At 31.1% G+C, this 20556-nt stretch overlaps 1 protein-coding gene across 1 annotated transcript in view; it reads right to left on the bottom strand.

Annotated features, from left to right (window-relative positions):
* Positions 1 to 16354: 16354 nt before the first annotated feature.
* Positions 16355 to 20556, bottom strand: part of LOC145323361 (CD151 antigen-like) — a 43933-nt gene continuing 39731 nt past the window's right edge. Inside the window, exons 7-10 of the mRNA XM_080165790.1 lie at positions 20453 to 20509; positions 20020 to 20100; positions 17670 to 17777; positions 16355 to 17193 (exon numbers count right to left, since the gene is read on the bottom strand). Coding sequence (XP_080021916.1) covers positions 17128 to 17193; positions 17670 to 17777; positions 20020 to 20100; positions 20453 to 20509 — 312 coding nt within the window. The 3' untranslated portion in view covers positions 16355 to 17127. The remainder of the gene's footprint in view (positions 17194 to 17669; positions 17778 to 20019; positions 20101 to 20452; positions 20510 to 20556) is intronic.

Raw genomic sequence — 20556 nt, 5'->3', positions numbered from 1 at the left:
ATCACCGCTTCTACTCAACCGCTGAACCGCCGGCAGGTCCAGGTCAAAATGTCCTGTCAAAGCTGGCGAAGTTCTCCTTGATAGTGGAAATGAGGATTTTTGACGTTTATGACAACTCTAAATCTGGCACGTTACACTTTGATGGAGTACTACGGCCAAGCCATTTCAGATAGAGATCTCTAGCCTTTTCTAGTGTCTTATATGTAGCTTTGTCGCTATGGCCGTTTAAAAAGTCCGGATTTATGTGGCGCACCCTGTACTTTTACATAAAATTACTGATAAAAACCAATAATAAAACCAATCATGGCGGTCGGTCTGGCTCCAATCATTATTTCAGAATATTTCAACGGTCAGAGGAATCTACAATTATAATGATATAGTAGCTTCGTTATTAAAATAGTTACAAAAAAAGAAAATATATATCAAATTCATACAAACCACATAATAGGAATTGGTATAAAAATTGTGTAAATGATAGATAGATTAAAAGAATTAAAGAGAGTAAAGAAAAGAAGGGGGGTTATGAGAGAGAGAAGAGAGAGAGAGAGAGAGAGAGAGAGAGAGAGAGAGAGAGAGAGAGAGAGAGAGAGAGAGAGAGAGAGAGAGAGAGAGAGAGAGAGAGAGAGAGAGAGGAGAGAGAGAGAGATGTGAATGGTTGTTTCTTCTAAGATTCCATTTAAAAGTGGTATAATTCTTGACATAATGTTATAAAAGTGACCGTTATGTCTGTATTACATTTCAAACTATTGCTACCCCCCCTCCCCCCCTCTTCACCCACTACTTCTTATCCCCAACATATATTTTAGATGTATTTTTACACATAGATATTATGGAATAAGAATTATAAAAAATAGGAAAAAGTTACAAATAGTTATATAAAAGTTGATTTTTTTGCATTATTGTTTGAGATAATATTTATTTCTAGTCAAAACTACTTGGAAAAAAGGAGTCGGCATTGAATACTAAAGATGAATAAAATTTTAGCAGCTGCAGTTGAGAAAAGCTGCGATTGAGTGTTGCTTAGAGAGAATGCTGCTAAGGTGTCCTAAACTCAGTGAGGCTAAATAAAGAATTGTTAGCTTCTGCTGAGAGTAAAGTAGGTTTATTGTGACTGCGATTAAGATCTGCATGGTCAATGTTTGGCGGCTTAAAGTAGCTGTTTCTTCCTCTTAACTGCTAAGTTTGTTGCGGCTTCAACTACAGCTTTGGTAAAGCTTATATTTCACCAGAGATAGATATAGGGGACAATGGGCTGTTTATTACACTAGTCCCCAAAGTTTTATATTAACGTTTTCTTATTAATTTGTTTAACAACTTTGGGGACTTTGAATTTGAATTGTGTCATTGGCTGGTTCATTAAGTTGAGTGGTCAAACGTTTCAACCGCCAATTTCAATCTACAAAATTAGTAATTTTGTGTATCATCATAGGGTATATAAATCAATTTATCAGCCATTGTCTTATCCCTTTAGATCCCTGATATTTTCTGTTTCTGTATGAGTGAATATGTTCCCCCTCCGTATAGTAAAGCATAACTAATACAAAGAAGAATAAAAAAGTTGGCCTAATCAATGGCTGAATAAAAGTGAGTGTTATCAATCAAGCAAGATTATTCTGCAGTTACCCCCTCACCATTATTTTTTTTGGTAACAGGGTGTCTCATAAATATTTAGTGTTATCATATAAGCAATATTACTTTATTGCTTTATTTGGTAACAGGGTGTCTAATAACTTTTTTGTATTATCAATCAAGCAAGCTTATTACCCCCTTTAAAAATATTGAACTGGGTGTCTCATAACTACTTTAAATTACCATCCAAGGAATATCACTCTACAGTTACCCCCTCACCATTATTTTTTTTGGTAACAGGGTGTCTCATAAATATTTTGATTTATCAATCAAGCAAGCTTATTACCACCTTCAAATATAATTAACAGGTTGTCTCATAGCTAATTTGAATTACCATTCAAGGAATATTACTCTACAGTTACCCCCTCACCATTATTTTTTTTTTGTAACAGGGTGTCTCATAAATATTTTGTGTTATCATTTAAGCAATATTACACTACAGCTACCCTATTGCTTTATTGGGTAACAGGGTGTCTAATAACTATTTTGTATTATCAATCAAGCAAGCTTATTACCACCTTCAAATATAATTAACAGGTTGTCTCATAGCTAATTTGAATTACCATTCAAGGAATATTACTCTACAGTTACCCCCTCACCATTATTTTTTTTTTGTAACAGGGTGTCTCATAAATATTTTGTGTTATCATTTAAGCAATATTACACTACAGCTACCCTATTGCTTTATTTGGTAAAAGGGTGTCTAATAACTATTTTGTATTATCCAACAAGCAAGCTTATTACCACCTTCAAATATAATTAACAGGGTGTCTCATAACTAATTTGAATTAACCTTAATTCATGGAATATTACTCTACAGTTACTCCCTCGCCATTATTTTTTTTGTAACAGGGTGTCTCATAAATATTTTGTGTTATCATTTCAGCAATATTACACTACAGCTACCCCGTTGCTTTATTTGGTAACAGGGTGTCTAATAACTATTTTGTATTATCAATTAAGCAAGCTTATTACCGCCTTTAAAAATATTTAACTGGGTGTCTCATAGCTAATTTGAATTACCATTCAAGGAATATTACTCTGCAGTTACCCCCTCACCATTATTTTTTATGAAAACAGGGTGTCTCAAACTATTTTTGTACCATTATTCTAGCAATATTAAACTGCAGGTACCCCCAACACTTATTTTTGTAGTTACTTTCATAACTAATTTGTTTTATCAATCAAGGCATATTATTATTCTGCAGTTACCCCCTCATAAGTATTGTTTTGTTTACAGTGTGTCTCAAATTGAAGTCATATTAATCTGTAGATTATTTTTAGCTACAGGGTGGTATTTGTTTAATCATTCAAGCAATATAATTTTGTACCTAAACTCACTCTTTTTAAATATCTTATTCAACTAAGTGCTGTACCTATTTAATTCTTCATACATTGTTGTTAAAACTCAGTTTTTTTTTATAAAAACAGTTTACGCTTGGAACCCTTCACAGTATAAGTAAATTGTTATTGTTATTTGTTGACATCCTGTACTGAATATAATATAAATTTATATCTATATATTAACATATCATATTATATGTACATTTACAACATTTTATAGAATAGCCGACGGTTAACAGCCATTGTGTTTTATAAGAGTGGTAAAATAAATTAGTTTGTAGGTTGCTGTCTATAATGCCCTAGAAAAATGGGGATAGTTGTCACTGTTTTTTGCCTACCTCTTCTATTGACGTCAGGAAATACCCTTTACCCCATCTCTTTTCTTGGGGGTTTCTTTCTCCCTTACCTTTCTCTTTCCCTCTACTATGACGTCAATAGAATAGGAAGGCGAAAAGTGGTGACATTTATATCCATTTTCCTAGGGCACTAAACAACGCTACTTTTTGTAGGAGTAAGACTGTAATTTATACTTTTGGCATAAATAATATGATTTGAGTTTTACACGAGACTTTTAAATTAAACCTACATACGAAAGGTTTTAATTTTAAGATTTAGATAAAATCGTGTTTAAATATATTAAAGAGCCAACAAGAATAATTATGTAAATTTCGTAGCGTAGCCTTTAAACAAGGCAAGATAGAAAATCTACGAATTGAATATAGGTAGCTATTGGGTAAATTAATAAAAAGTTATAGTTATCCAAAGAGGTATGCATATAGTTTAAATAATGGGCTTTCCTACATACTAAGACGTTCAAGGGGAGGGGGTAAAAGAGTGTTTACTCCATCCCCCTCCCCCACCAAACCAAATACATTAAATTATCCCCCCCCCTAATAAATAAAAAGCTTGTACGTCCTTGCCTATACAAATATGCTTGTTTTTATTCTTAAAAAGAAAAATTAGAAATTGAATTTTAAGTCAAATGTGTCCCAACTAAAATATCTCAGCTATTGAGGAGCTTTGCTACCAACATATATATGGGTTTATCCCTATTAAATCTCCGTAGACGGAAAAGATGAATCAAATATATTTCTATATTGATAATAAATGCGACCAGGTTATACTTAGAGAGAGAAGGGACAATGGGCTGTTTATTACACTAGTCCCCAAAGTTTTGTAACGACGTTTTCTTATTCGTTGGCTCAAAACTTTGGGGACTTTAGTTAATTTTGATTTGTTAGATCATTAAGTTTAGTTTATGAACTTTTCAACCACTAATTTTAATCTACTGAAAGGGTAATTTTGTGTATCCTCATTGGGATAAACATCAATTTTTCGGCAATTGTCGTATCCCTTTAGATCCCTGGGTCAAATACCATCCCAAGGATTTACTATTCTCCATATACTAAATTTAGACTTTGTCCAGAATTTATACTTTATATCTTAGAGAATTAGGACGATTTAAAGGATTGATTTGAATAAAATATAAAATTTAATATGTTTGAAGTGTAAATGTAGGAAAAATCTTAAGGCAGGAATATTTCATCTGAACAAAAAAGAAGTTTCTCCAAATTTTCCGCCTTTTAAAGGGATATATATTATTTCTTCTAGAATTGTGACATATTATATTTTGTAAAGAAGTAAGGATTTTTATGTTGCCTGTTAAGGTCTTAATGAACCTATTGATTTCTCTATTTTACTGAAGCTTCCCTTTTTTGTCACTTTTTCTTCTCTTCAAACCAGAAACATTAGTTGATATATGAATAATAGCCGCTGGTGTATTAATAAACCAACATTTTTGGTTTACACTACAATGAATATAAGTCTTAATCCTATCTTATAAAGTAGTACAGTTTTTTTTGCATGATCTTCTAAATTTTGCTTTCCACTGAAACGATTGAGTTTTTCAATATAGGAAAGCCTATAATCGGTTTAAGGGTGGATTTAGGTTTTCCTTTTTCGAATTAAAGTATTGAAATGGTTTTAGGCCATTTTACTGCACTCATTTCACTAAATTCTAGAGGCGAAAACGCTGTATATAAGAAATGAAAAGAGTAAATGGTCAATTAACATGTTTCCATGTTTCCTATGGCATTCAAGAATATGAAGCATAGAAAAGTAATAAAAAAGGCTTTCATGAATTTTTTCTTATGTCATATTTTTTTTCATAACTGTTTCATTGGCCCTTAAAAACATGCGCAAACCTTGATCAGATACTTAAAGTACTTTCAATGAATTTGTTAATCAATAAATATTGCTTACTTTAGTGTACTTTTTACGGTAGTAGGTTGAAATAGATAATTAAAAAACTTTGGCCATTTATTAGGATCAAATCATGGTAACAGGATTAATATAGTTTTTTAACTTTTGTTTAGTTCATAAATCCTTTATTCTTGAAATGTAAAAGTCCTGTTCATTCAGACAATTTGAGATAAAACAAGAAACAAAACATTAAAAACAAACGAAGCTTACATTTATGAAAAATAAAAATAACTAAAAAGTTCTGGTTTAATTGGCATTATAACTAATTAGTCGTTTCTATTAACAATGCTTAAATGTGGTCTCAATGAAAACGTTAAAATCAGTTAGCTCTAAAGACAACAGGCATAACTTACATTTTTTTTAAGACAATTATTTTTAAATTCTGTAAAGTAAAAAAGTTTAACAAATATTATTGTAGTACTTAAAGAAGTGGGACAATGGGACTCAAAATCAGCCATATGACGTCATAAAAATGACTTAGAAGAGAGGAGAAGTGGGGAAGAAAATTCCTAAAATAGAGATGGACAATCCCTCATTTTTATGACGTCACATGGCTGATTTTTTAGTCAAGTTGTCCCACTATTACTTAAACATTAAAGATAAAGAATGTGAACTCTTCAAATAAACAGACCAACACGAGAGTCTTGTGGAGTAGTACTGTACTAAAAAAGTGAATGTGAATAATCTTATGTAATCACGCAAATCTCTTTAATCTGGCCACCTAGCCAACATTTTCAATTGGACAGATATTTCATTTTCTACCAGGTTTCATATCTCCTACTGTTATTAGCATTAGATATAACCGACAATTTAAAAAAATATTTATTTGAGAGGCTATTTACTGAGACTGCCACCCAAAATCTTTAATGCTTTGATAAAGTCAAATTGGTATTTAATTCTTTACATTGATGACCCAAAAAGGTTTGCTGGCATCCTCTGGCCTCTCGAATATTTAAGACAAATAAATACTGTTTATTGAAATATTAAACTTGATAGGGATAGGTCTAACACTTCTATGATAAAGTTGTTTCTTGTTCTGATATTTTGCAAGTTTGAATGTTTAAGGAACATTAGAGGTTTATTTTCTACTTATTGAGAAAAACTTAACAAGGTTACTTTTAATAGTTATAAATTTATCTAAACTATAGCATTTAGAATTATTAACTTCTGCTGCTTTATAACGAAACTAGCGGCTTCGCCCCTAGCCTCTAGGGGCTTCGCCCTATATAGTTTTGGGAAGTCAACCCTCCTTAATAGAAATATTCAAAAAATTATTCTTTGTTTAATTACTCTGTGGTAAAATTAAACCCAGGTTGTGCGCTTTAAGCACAAAAATTTTAATTTGTACAAATTAAACCCAGGTTGTTTGCCGTATACACAAAAATTTCAATTCGTAAAAATTAGACCTAGGTTGTTCGCATACACAAAAATTAAAATTAAAAAAAAATATTTTGATTTTTTTTTCAGGGGGAGGGATTCATGGGGGCTTCGCCCCATGTTGCAGTGGGGTTCCCCCACCCCAATTACTGGTTTTTGTTTAAAAAAAAAAAAAAAAAAAAAAATTTGGAAGTGGGAATTTTTTTATTTTTGGGGGGGGTTGGGGTGTCCCACCCCCCAAGAAAATAGCTTAAAACCACCAGAGGACCAGTAGGTATATTCCCAGAAGGGTAGAGCCCAATTTGATCAGCAGTTACTGAGATTTTACAAAAAATGTAAAAAAAAATTTTGGGGGTTGGAATTTTTTTATTTTTGGGGGGGTTGGGGGTGTCCCACCCCCCAAGAAAATAGCCTAAAACCACCACAGGACCAGTAGGTATATTCCCTGAAGAGTAGAATCCGATCGGTTCAGTGGTTACTGAGATCTTAAGGGACAGACAGACAGACGGACAGACAGACGGACAGACGGACAGACGGTCAGACGGACAGACGGACAGACATCAAGCTACTTTGTATTATAGATATATTTCAAAGAAAAAATCTTCATTATCAATCGCATATGTATAAGAAAACAACAACATTGATATATTAAAAAACAAGGATGACAACATCCATAAAAGCGAAGCTCTGAAACGGTAGGACAAACGGACATTAAACTTGTATAATGTTAGAACTGAATAATCAGAATGCGAATGTATAAGAGTCAAACAAAATTGTAAGTAAATTTGTTGAAAATCTGCTTGATACAGGATAATGATAATGGACATACTTACATTTTTAGGACTTGATTATAGAGTTGCTTCATTATAATATTGTACTTTGTTGTCCCAGGAATCAGTATACCAAAAATCAGACCAATCGGATAATTAGGTCACATACAAATTTGTTGTTAAAAATGTAAAAAAAATCAACATGTTTTAAATGGACGTACGGACATTCTGGTAATGATTATAGAGTTGCTACGCTTTCTAAATCGTACCTAACTATTACAGGAATCACCAAGCAAAATTTGAAATCGATAGGACAATTCTAACATGCCTAAATTAACGAAAAAAGCTATTTAAAAAAGTAAAAAAAATCAACATGTTTAAAATGGACGTACGGACATTTTTAGTAATGATTATAGAGTTGCTACACTTTCTAAATCGTACCAAACTACTAAAGGAATCACCATGCAAAATTTGAAATCGATAGGACAATTCTAACATGTCTAAATTAACGAAAAAAGCTATCTGTGACGGACAGACGGACGGACCGACCCTAATTATAGAAAAGCTTCGCTTTTAAAAACATTATGAATGATACAAAAGTAGTTAAATTGTTAAACCCTCGCCCATATTGATAGTAAGAATATATTTTTGCATTTTGTTATTAAACAATGTACATGCTCCAATAAGTTTCAATTGCTGAGTATTAAAAAGTATCAAATAAAATTTTCAAAGTTTGCTGATTTAACAAAAATATACAAGGATAATGCAGAATGTAATTTTGCATTTTTGTCCTTTACAAGTTAAAAGTCTAATCTGTTTACATAATTAATTGACAAATTGAACGTCGATGTTAAATGTTACAAGAAATCACCATGCCAAGTTTGTAATCTATAAAATGCCTAGATTAACAATAATTGAAAAAAGTGAAAACCGTCTTGATTTTTAATAAAATATGCACTCCCCTGGTAGTGCAAAATTCACAATATGTGCTATGTCTTGATTTGTCGTGCTGTGGAAAGGCGAGTAGATTTTCATTTCAATATTGTTTTCTTATTGTCATTGCTTGATCATGAATGGAATTAACCAAAACCAAAATTGTACTTTTAAAAAACTAATATATTCTTAAAACACATGGAATTTATTGTCAACCAGAAAACATTTCTATTGATAATTGTATACAAGGATCTCAATGGGGGGGGGGGGGGGCGGGGGGGGGGTCATCCTTTTGGTTGGATATATTAGTTCATTGATATAAATACACAAAAAGTTGTATTGCACTGCACATGTATAGCTGTTCCTAAAGTATCTTAAAACTGAATAACATTTCAATATACAAGACTAATATAGAAATTGTATTGTGAAACTGAAGTATAAAAAATCTTCAAAACCCCAAAACTATTGACTGAAAGAATGTTATTTATTAGCACACATCATTAAGTCTTTGTATCATATAACTTTATATCATACATACTTGTACAAAACAAAAAAAAATATAAGGCGTATTGAGGGTGATTTTCGTTATTCTAACTGTATAATTCTTAATGGTTTTTGGCTGTTTTGGACCAGGGCATTCTTCCTACAATCTTAATATTAATTTAAGGCATTTGAACGGGAAGGAGGGGGCATTGGACTGTAAATTACCCTGATACCCAAAGTTTCTAACTAACTTGTTATCTTATTCGTTGGTTTCAAAACTTTGGGTACTTTTATTTAATTGCAATTGGTTAGTTCCAGACTTATCGTGTCCAAACTAATTACTTTTATCCAAAGAAGGGGTCATTTTGTTTATCATCATTTGTGATGTACTTAAATTTATAGTCCATGGTGTTATCTCCTATGATCCCTAAATGAGTAGCATACAAAATATATTTGAATTAACTTATAAGGAACCTTGTAACAGTGTCTAACTTTTTATCTTTGCGACGTAACAAAAATAAATCTCCTTTTTAGGGGTTTCCTTTCCCACCTCCCCTCTCATCCTTCGATTTTTGTTACATCAAAAAGATAAAAAGTTAGACACTATTACTAGGTTCCTTAAAAGTGCAACTTCTTTGTTTATATTTGGTTACATTCACACATTTTTGAAGAAAAAAAAAATATTTACATTTTTTGAAAAGTCATAAAATGTGTAGGATGTATGTTTCCTATTACTAAGAATAGATCTTAGCTCAGTTATGCATACAAATCTGAAAAATTCTAGGATATGGGCCAAATGCTTTATTTGTCAGAATCATATATTTATTTTGTGAGTAACTCTATCACCCCCCTCTCCCTCTAACCTATCACCACAACTATTCTAATCTTGACCAATGTCCCTTGTGGGTTTTTGTGGTAAACGGACAAAGGGTCTCAAAAATCAGCCATGTGACGTCATAAAAATGAGGGAGATGAGAAGAGAAGTGGGAAAGAGAATCCTTAAAAACGAGATGGATAATCACTTATTTTTATGACACTTTGTTCGGTTACATCCTTGTGTTACAAAATCTAACCATTCAAGACTTTCTAGTTACTACCTAACTCAACCTAAACTAAAAGAAGCATTTATTAGTTTAAAATGGAGGATGTAAAAGTTCCCGCTAGGAAAATAAGGGAATTTATTCTATATTTTATAGGGGGGATCTAGAAACTTAAATAATTCTTTTTTTTCTAGCTACATTTTTAATCTTTTAACTGAATAATTTTACATTTAAAATTATTAATAAACTGTTGTAATAAATAGTGTGTAAAATAGTGTGTAATATGTAAATAATATTTGTTAAACCCTGATATTTTCCATAGAAATAAGAACACATTTTTTCTCATTTTGTTATTTTATTGAAAAAGAAACTGCTTTATCATTTTGTACTTGGGTTCTTATCTTTGTTCTCAGCAGGCTATAGTAGGGCAGATAGCAATTATTTCCCAATGAATATATTATAACTTAGATATTACATCGGATTTTCATGTTCTCTAATAAAGTTAAACACGCAGTTGGCTAAGATAACAATAACACCAGTCTCCTTCCCTATTTTACTCCATCCCCTTACCTCCTACTGGATGAATAAACTGACCAATAAGCGAGAAGACAGGGATAGAATTTCCCATTTCGTAAATCCTGTAAATATCATAGGGATGAAATAAACCCCTTTATTCGGGGGAAGGGCTCTATATTAATGAACTTCAATAACATTTATAAAATCATTCAATACTAGATTTTTTTATACAAAATATTGTGTGTATTATATTGCTACGCTATTTACAAAGATGGTTGTTCAAAAAAGGTTATTAACATTTTTTTTGAAGCAAACAAACTTGTTTCCATTCTTCCAACTTATGAATGAGAAATAAACATTTGCACTTAAATATGATAAACAAAAATATTAATCTTTATACCAGTGAGTGACTTGCATGTAATTTAACTCAATAAAGCGGCTAAAAAATCTCTAATTTATAAAAAAAACTTTCCATAGTTAACAATAAATAATAGAAAATAAACCACTAAAATCAAGTGCTTTTGTAAATACATTGTCATTATTTAAAAGTAATAGGATATCTGTGTGTTTGTACCGAAGGATATCTGTTGGAAGGTGGAATTGTTTTTATTCTTTTTCTTTTTTTAACTAAAATATGAAATATGACGGGGGGGGGGGGGAGAGAAGTAGGTCGAAATTTACCCCCCTACTTCAAGTACTCCTTAAATCTACATTCTTTTTTATTTGAAGATTATGATCTTCATAACACCTTAACCGATTTGTTTTTCTTTTTTATGCAAGCTTCACATAGGTCCAGTGATGGTTTTAGGCTTATTTATTTTCAGGTTTAATTTGAATTCTTTTAAGATATTTTTCAAACCCCTTTCTGCCCCTTTGAATACAGAGCCCAAAGATGCTAGGGGCGTATTCGCTAGTATTCTTTAATACAAAACATAAATAACATGTTTTTAACAGCTGTATAAAAATGTATAAACACATAAATAAGCAAGCCTCATAATAAAAAGTTTGATTGTATAAAATTGATTACCCTATTTATAAGAACATATGTACATATTTGTCTACATATGTATATAAGAGAAATAATCCCAGAAACGATGTATATATTCGCAGGAAGAAGGGAGATATATTATTTGAATCTAATAAAATACAATCGAAGGCTGATTATAAATTTGTTGCTGTGGCTGAATGGTAAGGCTTTTATTATGTGCGGCTTAATAAATAAATTCAAATGAAAAGGGGGATGGGATAGTTTTTAATTGTTCGTTTATTATCTTAGATCAAGTTAGGTTGTATACAATTAACCCTGCAGGTTTAGGGCTTCTCAGGTATAGTATCAGCAGGGTTAGGGTACCCTGCAAGGGTTAGGAACAGGAATAAACATACCTACAGTATTACATTATTTTCAATTTATTTTAAAAAGAGGAAGGGATCAGGGGTTCTATGTTGGCTAGGCTCTTTCAGGGAAATTTTACTAGTGTACACCCTCTGAATAATGATATAACATAGTTTGTAAAGAGTTGCCTTCTTACCATTAATGATCAGACATACTTACTCAACACAATAATAAGGATTGGGGCTAACATTTTTAGTAGCGCAGCTACTCCATGCTACAGTAACAATGTCAATGTCAATACGGCCGACCGTGAACTACAAGCGACGAAATTGAATATAACTGTTTAACTGTACCATAATTTAACACTAATTGAGAGTTTTAAAAATATGAGACTTTCTGTAACTTATTGAAAAATTCTTTCTATTAACAGTTTGATATATTTATGCAAGCAATGAAAATCTTTATACTTGTTTATATATATAAAAGGAATAATCAGTGAAAAAAATGCTGATTTTTGTCAGCAAATCTTTTATATAATGTCTGTATAGTTTGTATGTTCGTCTGTGTGTTAAAAATTAAAATGTCAGTCTGGGAGTGTATAATGCCCCTTTTAAATCACTTGTAAATCTTCCCGCCTTAATTTATTTCCGTATACCTCTAATCTCGTTTGAATCTAATTTATTATCTCGTAGTTCTCTATCCCTGTTTTTACCCTTTGGGAGCAGTTGTTTTTAGTGCCCTAGCAAAATGGGGATATATGTCATTGTTTTTGGCCTACCTATTCTATTGACTTCATGAAATACCATATACCCCACTTCTTTTCTAGTGGGATTTCTTTCCCACTTCTTTTTTTTCTTTTACTTTATTATTACATTAATAGAATAGGTAGGCCAAAAGCGGTGACATCTATCCCCATTTTCCTAGGGCACTAAACACAGCTACCCTTTTTTGGACATACTTGATCTTGTAAGGAACGAGTGGAGCTTGATTAGCATTTTAGACTTTGTTGATGTATTAATATGTATTAATGTATTACAACAAGTATTCATCTACATTTATATTTATACCTATTATATAAAGTATGAAGGTTCTTTTTTTCTAAAGCTTAAGATTTTATTAACCGTTGAACTTAGTTCTCATTTTAGGAATGCTTACATACGTCCCGGAATGGTTTAAGACCATTTTATTTTTACATTTTGGCCTTGGGATGGGTTTACGCTATTTCTCCCTTCATATAAAAAAGGAGGATGCTGATGTGGCAGTTATTTCTAACAAACAATAAAGTATGGGGAACCCCAATCTACTCTTGAGTAAAGTCTCTCGAGGCCAGGGGCAAAGTAAACTACAATAATAAAAATAAATAATTTCTAGCAATTTATTATGAGGTTCAGTGATCAAGAAAATAAAAACGACCAAGTTTTACTATTTTACTATTTTTACACCTTAAAAATTGTATCTAACTTGGAATTGAAACGTTAAAAAAATTATTATTTAATAAAAGTATAAATAACAAATAAAAAAGTTTTGAAAAATGAAAACAAATTTTACTTTTATTTGATAATCAATACAATAATATTGAAATAAAACCTGACAAAATTTATGCTGAAAGTTTTATTAGTAAACAATTCAATTGTGGGGGAAAATGTATGAAGGGTATAGCTGCCGTAGCCCGCAGTCACTGATGCATCAAATACACAATGCGGCAGTTAACTTGCCTCAATTTTAGCTTCAATTTTTCGGTTTTATAAAAAAAATTAAGAAACGCAAAAAAATTAAAGGCAATAAACTGTAAAACACATAAAGCTTATTGTATTTGACTTAACATTTAGTTTCTTAAGAAACCAATAGTAAATTTTTATAAAATTATTTTTTTTTCTAACTGCGACCCGTAAAAAAGCGGAGAAAACATCCTGAAACTTTCAATAAATATTTCATGTAAAGATTTATATTATATTTTGCTCTGATTTATATGCGTATTTCTAAAGTTGAGCCTACTTTTCCACACAAAAAATAATTTTCCGTTTTAATTAAAACCCATCAAAATTGAATATCATCACTATTACGAAAACTGCCCCTTTTACTCTTCTTTAACACTCCTTCTAACCTTAATTTAAGTACTTTTTTAAGGCGAAGCTTTCTTATAATCGCTACAAGAATGTCCGTACGTTAATTTTAACAATGTGGATTTTGAAAACAATTATTTATGTGATTTAATTATCCTATTCATCTGATTTTTAAATCAATTCCTAAAAACGTAAATCTGTCCTTAATCGACATCCCTTATTCAAGCAGTTTTGCAACAAATTTACTTATAATTTTGTTTAGACTTATTCGCTTATTCAGTTCTGACACTCTATATACATGTCTCGATGTTCGTTTTTCCTACAAGTTTCTGAGCTTCGCTTTATGGATGTTGTCATCCTTGCACTAGATTGTTTGCGATATAAAACACTTAGCGGAAATGGATGGACACCATTTCCAAATTCAATTTACAGAGAATAAATCATTTCAAAGTTTTAACACTTTTTCCTACAATTTATATTAAGGTTTTCTCCAGGAAAACGACAAACTTTATAAAAATTTAAATTTTAAAACAAAATTCAAAAGTTATATTTTTTTAATTTCATGAAAAAGTAGTAAAATATGGAGAGAGAGAGAAATATGGCAAATTTTCCACAATAATAATTTTGAACCTTATGCAATATTTTGTAAGATAAAAATAAGGGGTGATGATTAGTTTCATGAAAATAAATACATATTTAAGAATATCTTATTATATAAAGCAGTGTGTTTTGTTTGTTTTTCCGTTAAGATCTCAAAACCACTATATCGATTATGTTCTTTATTTTAGGGATTTTGAATGGCTTTTGGATATTTTTCAATCCCATAACATACATATTGCCTCTTTAGTAAAGTTTAATTTGCCTATTTTAAACTATATAAAAAAAAATTCTTTGTAGCTGTATGTACTGTTTGTACTCTTAAAAATGCAATATCTTGAAATGTGAATTGTTATCATATTTTAGATATTAGAGTTGGCACTCATACTTATTCATGCAATTTCTTACATTCTCTTAGATTCATTCCACTCTACTATAAATACCATTGGTAATTAAAATGTATAATGGCCTATCATTGGTCATTTGTATTGTATGACGTCATTTTTAATATAGACACTATAAGGTGCTCCGTTTATTATTTGAGTAAATTTTATTAGCGCTGCATCTCTATAACTAAAGTATTTACGTATGTCTATCAGACTGATTATTCGTACATTAAGAAAACAAACGTAATATAAACCTTTATTGTACACCACACATTTTTCATTGTAGAATGTATTTGGTATGAACTTCGCCCTAATAATAATTACCTCGTCGGGGCGGGATTTTACTACGATTTCCAGTGATCATCTAGAGAACCTAAGAGCATAATTCTTTGTAATGGGATAAAATATTCTAATGCCACTACAGGATATTAGGTTAGGTGATACACAACAAACAACCAACTCTTTAAACTGTGCATTCTAATAGGACGTACAGTTGCCAATATCCAAGCGAAGGTATTCCGAATAATCTAAATATAAGTGCTACGCACCTGATTTGAAAGCAGAAGGTACCATTAACGTCTCTAGTATGATGTGGTGTGGACCAGATTCGAACCCGACACCTCCCCGACAGCAAGCAGAAGTATCTTATGGCAATTTAAATCATGACACCTATTTATACAGTGTATAATCGATCATCAAAGCCACTCAACCATCGATATTGCGTTTGCGTCCGGACGGACTGACCGGCCATAGTTACAAAAAGGCTCCGCTTCCAAACATATATGATTTACTATTGATTAAACTTTGCATTTATTGCATTTTATACAGTCTTTAAAAATATAATATAAATTTTGTTTTCTGTAAATTAACAACATCTTTAATAATTCATCTTTTATTTATCATCAAAAGTATATTTAACATAATTAAACAATTAATCATAATATATTTTCTATAACAAATAAAAATGGATAAATAGTGTTTTTCTTCTTAAAAAACAAATGCATAATTTTTAATATTAACAGAAACAAGCCAAAATTTATTTTGTCCAAATTAAATTAGTTGTTCTTAAACTTTAATTAACTTCATAAAATGCCTTTCTTTTATATATACACATATTATTAGATCACCGAGTTTATTTCTTTTTAAAAGTTTTAATTTGGTAGGTTTTGTGAAAAAAAAGGGCAAAATTTTTCTTTATGGTTATTTTTTAAAATAATTAAAAAAGGATATTTATTCTACAAAAGGCCTTTTAAAACATGACAGTCGCCAACTATGTACTGCAACTATTTTAATTAGTCTCTTGACAGCTATTAATTGACTGCTTACTTGCAGCTGTTGAGTCTTGCTTTTACAAAAACTTATAACAGGTAAAAAATAACATTAGGTATTACTTTTAATAGATATGCCTTTTTATAACATTTTTAAGTATCTTAATTTTTAGCATCATAAACATAACATTTGGTATAAAATTTCATTATAAACATTTTAATAATTACACTATGAGCTTTTAAAATAAATATTCTGATCTTACAAGCTTTGAAATCTTGAATTAATATTTATTACTCTAAATTTAATTATTCAAAGATTTAGGTATGTTAAAAATTAATTAAATATTTTCATTGATGTAGTTTAAGGGCAATTTGCCTTTTATTATGTAAAAATATTTTATTTCCAAATAATATTACAAGAAACTGAAACAATTTATTTTCTTCATATATTCATCAAATAAAAGATAATTTCAAATATTACCCACTTTTTTAATTGTTCAAAAGGGTTTTAAAGTCAGCTATCAATGCAGCTAAAGGTTGCTTAGTTAATTTAGTAAATAAATAATTTACATATAATTTGTGTTCATTAATACAAAAAAATAAGTTACAAACAATTTACTTAAAATACTCTAAACGGACATGCACTGATTATAGAGAAGCTTCACTAAAAAATAAAATATTCAGGGTTTAGTCCATTTCGTGGCAACACCTCTTACGGGACGTTTCAATGTGTTTTCACAGTCTCTTTTATAGGCTATTTTAGATTAGGTTATATTAAGTTGGATTAGGTACTTGCCCCGCAGGGTTAGGCAATTGGCCCCGCAGGATTAGAGCCCCACACAGGGGCCTGAAGCAGGGAAACGGTAAATAGAGGAAATTTTACGGAACGCCCCTTAAGAGGCGTGGCCACGAAAGGGACTTTACCCAATATTAGTTTTCAATTCCATATCTAAAAACAGCTGAAGTATATGCACCAACAAAATTTTCACTTATTTTATGTTAGTTTGACTTTAGAGCAGCATTTGATACACATTTTAAAGTTCACAACAGTTCTTCCATGTATTCTTGTATATATTGTATTATTTTGAGTTGGTTATTGAACCAATTTTTCTTTTGATTTACACATTTACACATGCTCCATCCCTTTCTTTACCGTGTTACCAAAACAAATGGCGAATATTATTGCAAATATCTGAAATATTGAAAATAAATCATTTTCTTTATTTATGGCAATTTATTATGTGTTTAATTCTTTTGTATTTTGTTCAGACAGAGCTTTTTTTTGTTATTTTTTGCAATTTTTTAAAGAGGTGTTATATTTGATTGGACGTTAGAGATATAACCCCTTCATTGCTTGGATAATAAAAAATATTAAAAATCTGATGCAACTTAATATCTTAAACAATGAAAGGGATGGAAAAAAAATTAGGTTTAGTGTTGGGATAATTCAAGTTGAAATTAAATTAAATATTTCAACTAAGTGTTGAAGATCATATTAATGTTGTAAAATATTGATTTTAAAGAGAGTAGATAACATGTTTTAAATTAATTAAAGGTCAACTTTCATTTTTTTTTATGTTTGACTGTTTATTTTACTAGAAAATATCTAATTTATCTTATCTTTTCTGTAATTCCAACATAATCATTATTAAGACAAAATGGCTGTACCTGAATTGAGAAAAGAATGGTGATGAGAGTGAACATGTACATATTATTTTCTTCAAACATCCTGTACAGAGGAGATATACAACCAATAGTATGGATTCGGGCGCTTGCCTAAAATTATTAGAATATTGTTTTCTTCAAACATCTTGTACAGAGGAGATATACAACCAATGGTATGGATCCGGGCACTTGCCTAAAGTTAATAAAAGAGCTAATCTAATCATATCCTTATACTAAAGTAACAGGATGTGTGTCTGTGTGTGTGTTTGTTTGTACCAAAGGATCTCGCTAACCGCTGAACCGATCGGGTTCTCCTTAACAGAGTAGCTTCTCATAGGTCCTGGGAAGGTTTATAACTATTTTCTTGGGGGGTGGGACACCCCCAACCCCCCCAAAAATGAAAAATCCGCCTCCGAAGAAATTTTTTTTAAAATTTTTTATCTAAAATTAAAAATTAGCGGGGGGGTGGCACCTCCCCCCACTAAAAAAAATTTCCCCCCCCCCGAAATTTTTTTTTTACTTTTTCTTTTAAAATCTAAAATAAGAAATTGGGTTATCAAATTCGACTCTCCCCTCCTCAAGTGCCCCTAGAGGCCTCTAGGGGCGTAGCCGCTAGTTCTTATATATAAAGTATTAGAGATTTTTTTGACTGAAGCTTAATATCTCAAGAAATACTGAATCATTAGGGTTCTCTGATTTAGAAAAGCCTTGCATAAGTTCTGTGATGGTTTGAGGGTATTTAATTTCCAAATGGTAGTCTTGGTATGATTTTTAGCCATTTTTCTATCTTCTCCCTGCACATTCGATTAAGGACCCTCCGGATTCTAGGAGTGAACTAAGATGATTTAGAAAGTAATGAGAAAATAAGCATCCTTTACGTTTAATTACAAACCTAAAGTAATGTTAAAATTGTAGTGTCAAGAGGTAAGATACAATTCTTAAAGTTATGAAATTTATTTAGCTAGGTTATTTGCCATCAACAGAGATTTTCAGTTGCAAATCAACTGTCATGCCAGCTATCGGCTGAACCTTGAAAGGTATATGCAAACTGAAGATTTTTTTGTCTTTAGAATATTACATAGTTGGAAAAAATGACCAATACCAAACACACTTAAGACTTCAAGACAAAGTTAATTAAATCAAAGGATTAATTGTCTGCAATAGCTGAGTTGTTAGTGCCTTAGGACATACTATAAAGGTCTATCCATTTATTGCTATTTAGTCATTCAAACTTGGAATAGCGGCTGCAGCATCCTACCGCCAACTTACATTTGATATTCATAAGTTTTGGTTGAATTGACAAAGTTAAAGTTACATATATATATACTAGTCATATAGTCAAGTAGTCATATTTATGATTCCATAGACAAACTTGTAAAATATTTCGTACTATTTAGTTTCTTGACACTTATACAATTAATAACAACGGAAGGTGATACATTAGCAAAGGAATATTATTAATACAAGCGGTTGTACCCTTAGCATCTAGGGTATCTGTATTCAAAGAGGTATAAAGGAAGCAAAACAATAGCTTAAAACTATTCTAAGATTTAAATCTAAAATAGTCCAAACCCACCCTAAAACATATATGTTCCTTTTTTAAATGGAGAACTTAATCGGTTTAGTAGTTATAAAATCTTATTGTAATGTATTGTACTTGTCCTTCTACCTTGTGTCTTTGATAAATTACAATTTCTATCATATTTCCAATCTATATATTTATCTATCTATGTTCCCCCACCCTTCCTCTCCTTTTTCAAACATTTATTTTGGCTCTTGCTTTATAAAAACTGCTCTTATTCCCCTCGTATTAACCCTCCACTCCAAATCTCCCTCATTTCTCTCTCTCACACTGTATCAATATTTAATGGAGAAAAAAGTTTTTATCTGAGATAAATTTTGATTTTGTAAAAATTAGATTCCGTGTGTGGAGAAGGTGTTCTACAATGGTTGAACGCCAAAATTTCTTTCAAATTAGATTATAACCTTTATAATGTTACAATATCACAGCTTTTAGCTTAGGTGTTACGCATTAAACAGGAATCAACTTTTTAAAAGAGCAAAGCTTTTAAAAAAATCTTATTTAATAAATTGCAGGTAAAAAATAATATGATAAATGGACAAAATTCGTTATGAAGTGATTTAACTACTAAAAACCTTTTAATTTATCTTAGGCAAATTTTTATTTACATCATCGTTAAAAAGAGAAAGAAAATTTTAACATACGACAGACAAGGGTTGGTTGTCTGCCAGTTGTTACTTTACCTGATCTGGGGACAGGTTAAGAATACCAATATCACATCCTACAACAACCAACAGACATGGGATGGTTGTCTGCCAGTTGTTACTTTACCTGATCTGGGGACAGGTTAAGAATACCAGTTCCGCATCCTACAACATCCGACAGACAACACGAATCGGGAACACTTGCTCTCTACAATGAAAACAATATATATTTAAAGTATTTGTTGAAACTAATAATAATTAGGTTAGGTTAGGTTAAGTTGGGTTAAATGATTGCCTCGCAGGGTTAGACAGTTGGCCCCGCAGTTTTAGAGCACCCCGCAGGGGCCAGAAATAGGAGAAAAGCTATTGTAAAAATACGACAAAACGCCCCTTTAGAGGCGTTGCCACGAAAGGGACTATACCCGAAAAAACTTGCTCATCTGTATACAAAGGCTAAAAGATATTTTTTCAAATAAAAAATAAATTGGTTTGAAGATTTTTGTTGAAGGAAAGAGAAGTTCACTTTCCATTGAAAATGTTTATTTGTTTTAATCATTTACCTGTAAAAGAACTGTGTTTTCCCAATCTCTATAATCTTGAACTCCACAGCATCTCAACTAAAAATTTGTTTTATTCAAAATTCAGGAGAATTGACAAGCAAACT

This window comes from Acartia tonsa, chromosome 6, assembly GCF_053477335.1.
Source record: "Acartia tonsa isolate MP-2025a chromosome 6, ASM5347733v1, whole genome shotgun sequence".
In the NCBI taxonomy this organism is placed as follows: Eukaryota; Metazoa; Arthropoda; class Copepoda; order Calanoida; family Acartiidae; genus Acartia; species Acartia tonsa.
Note: the sequence above shows the minus strand (reverse complement) of the source record. Positions and strands in the feature narration are given on the sequence as shown.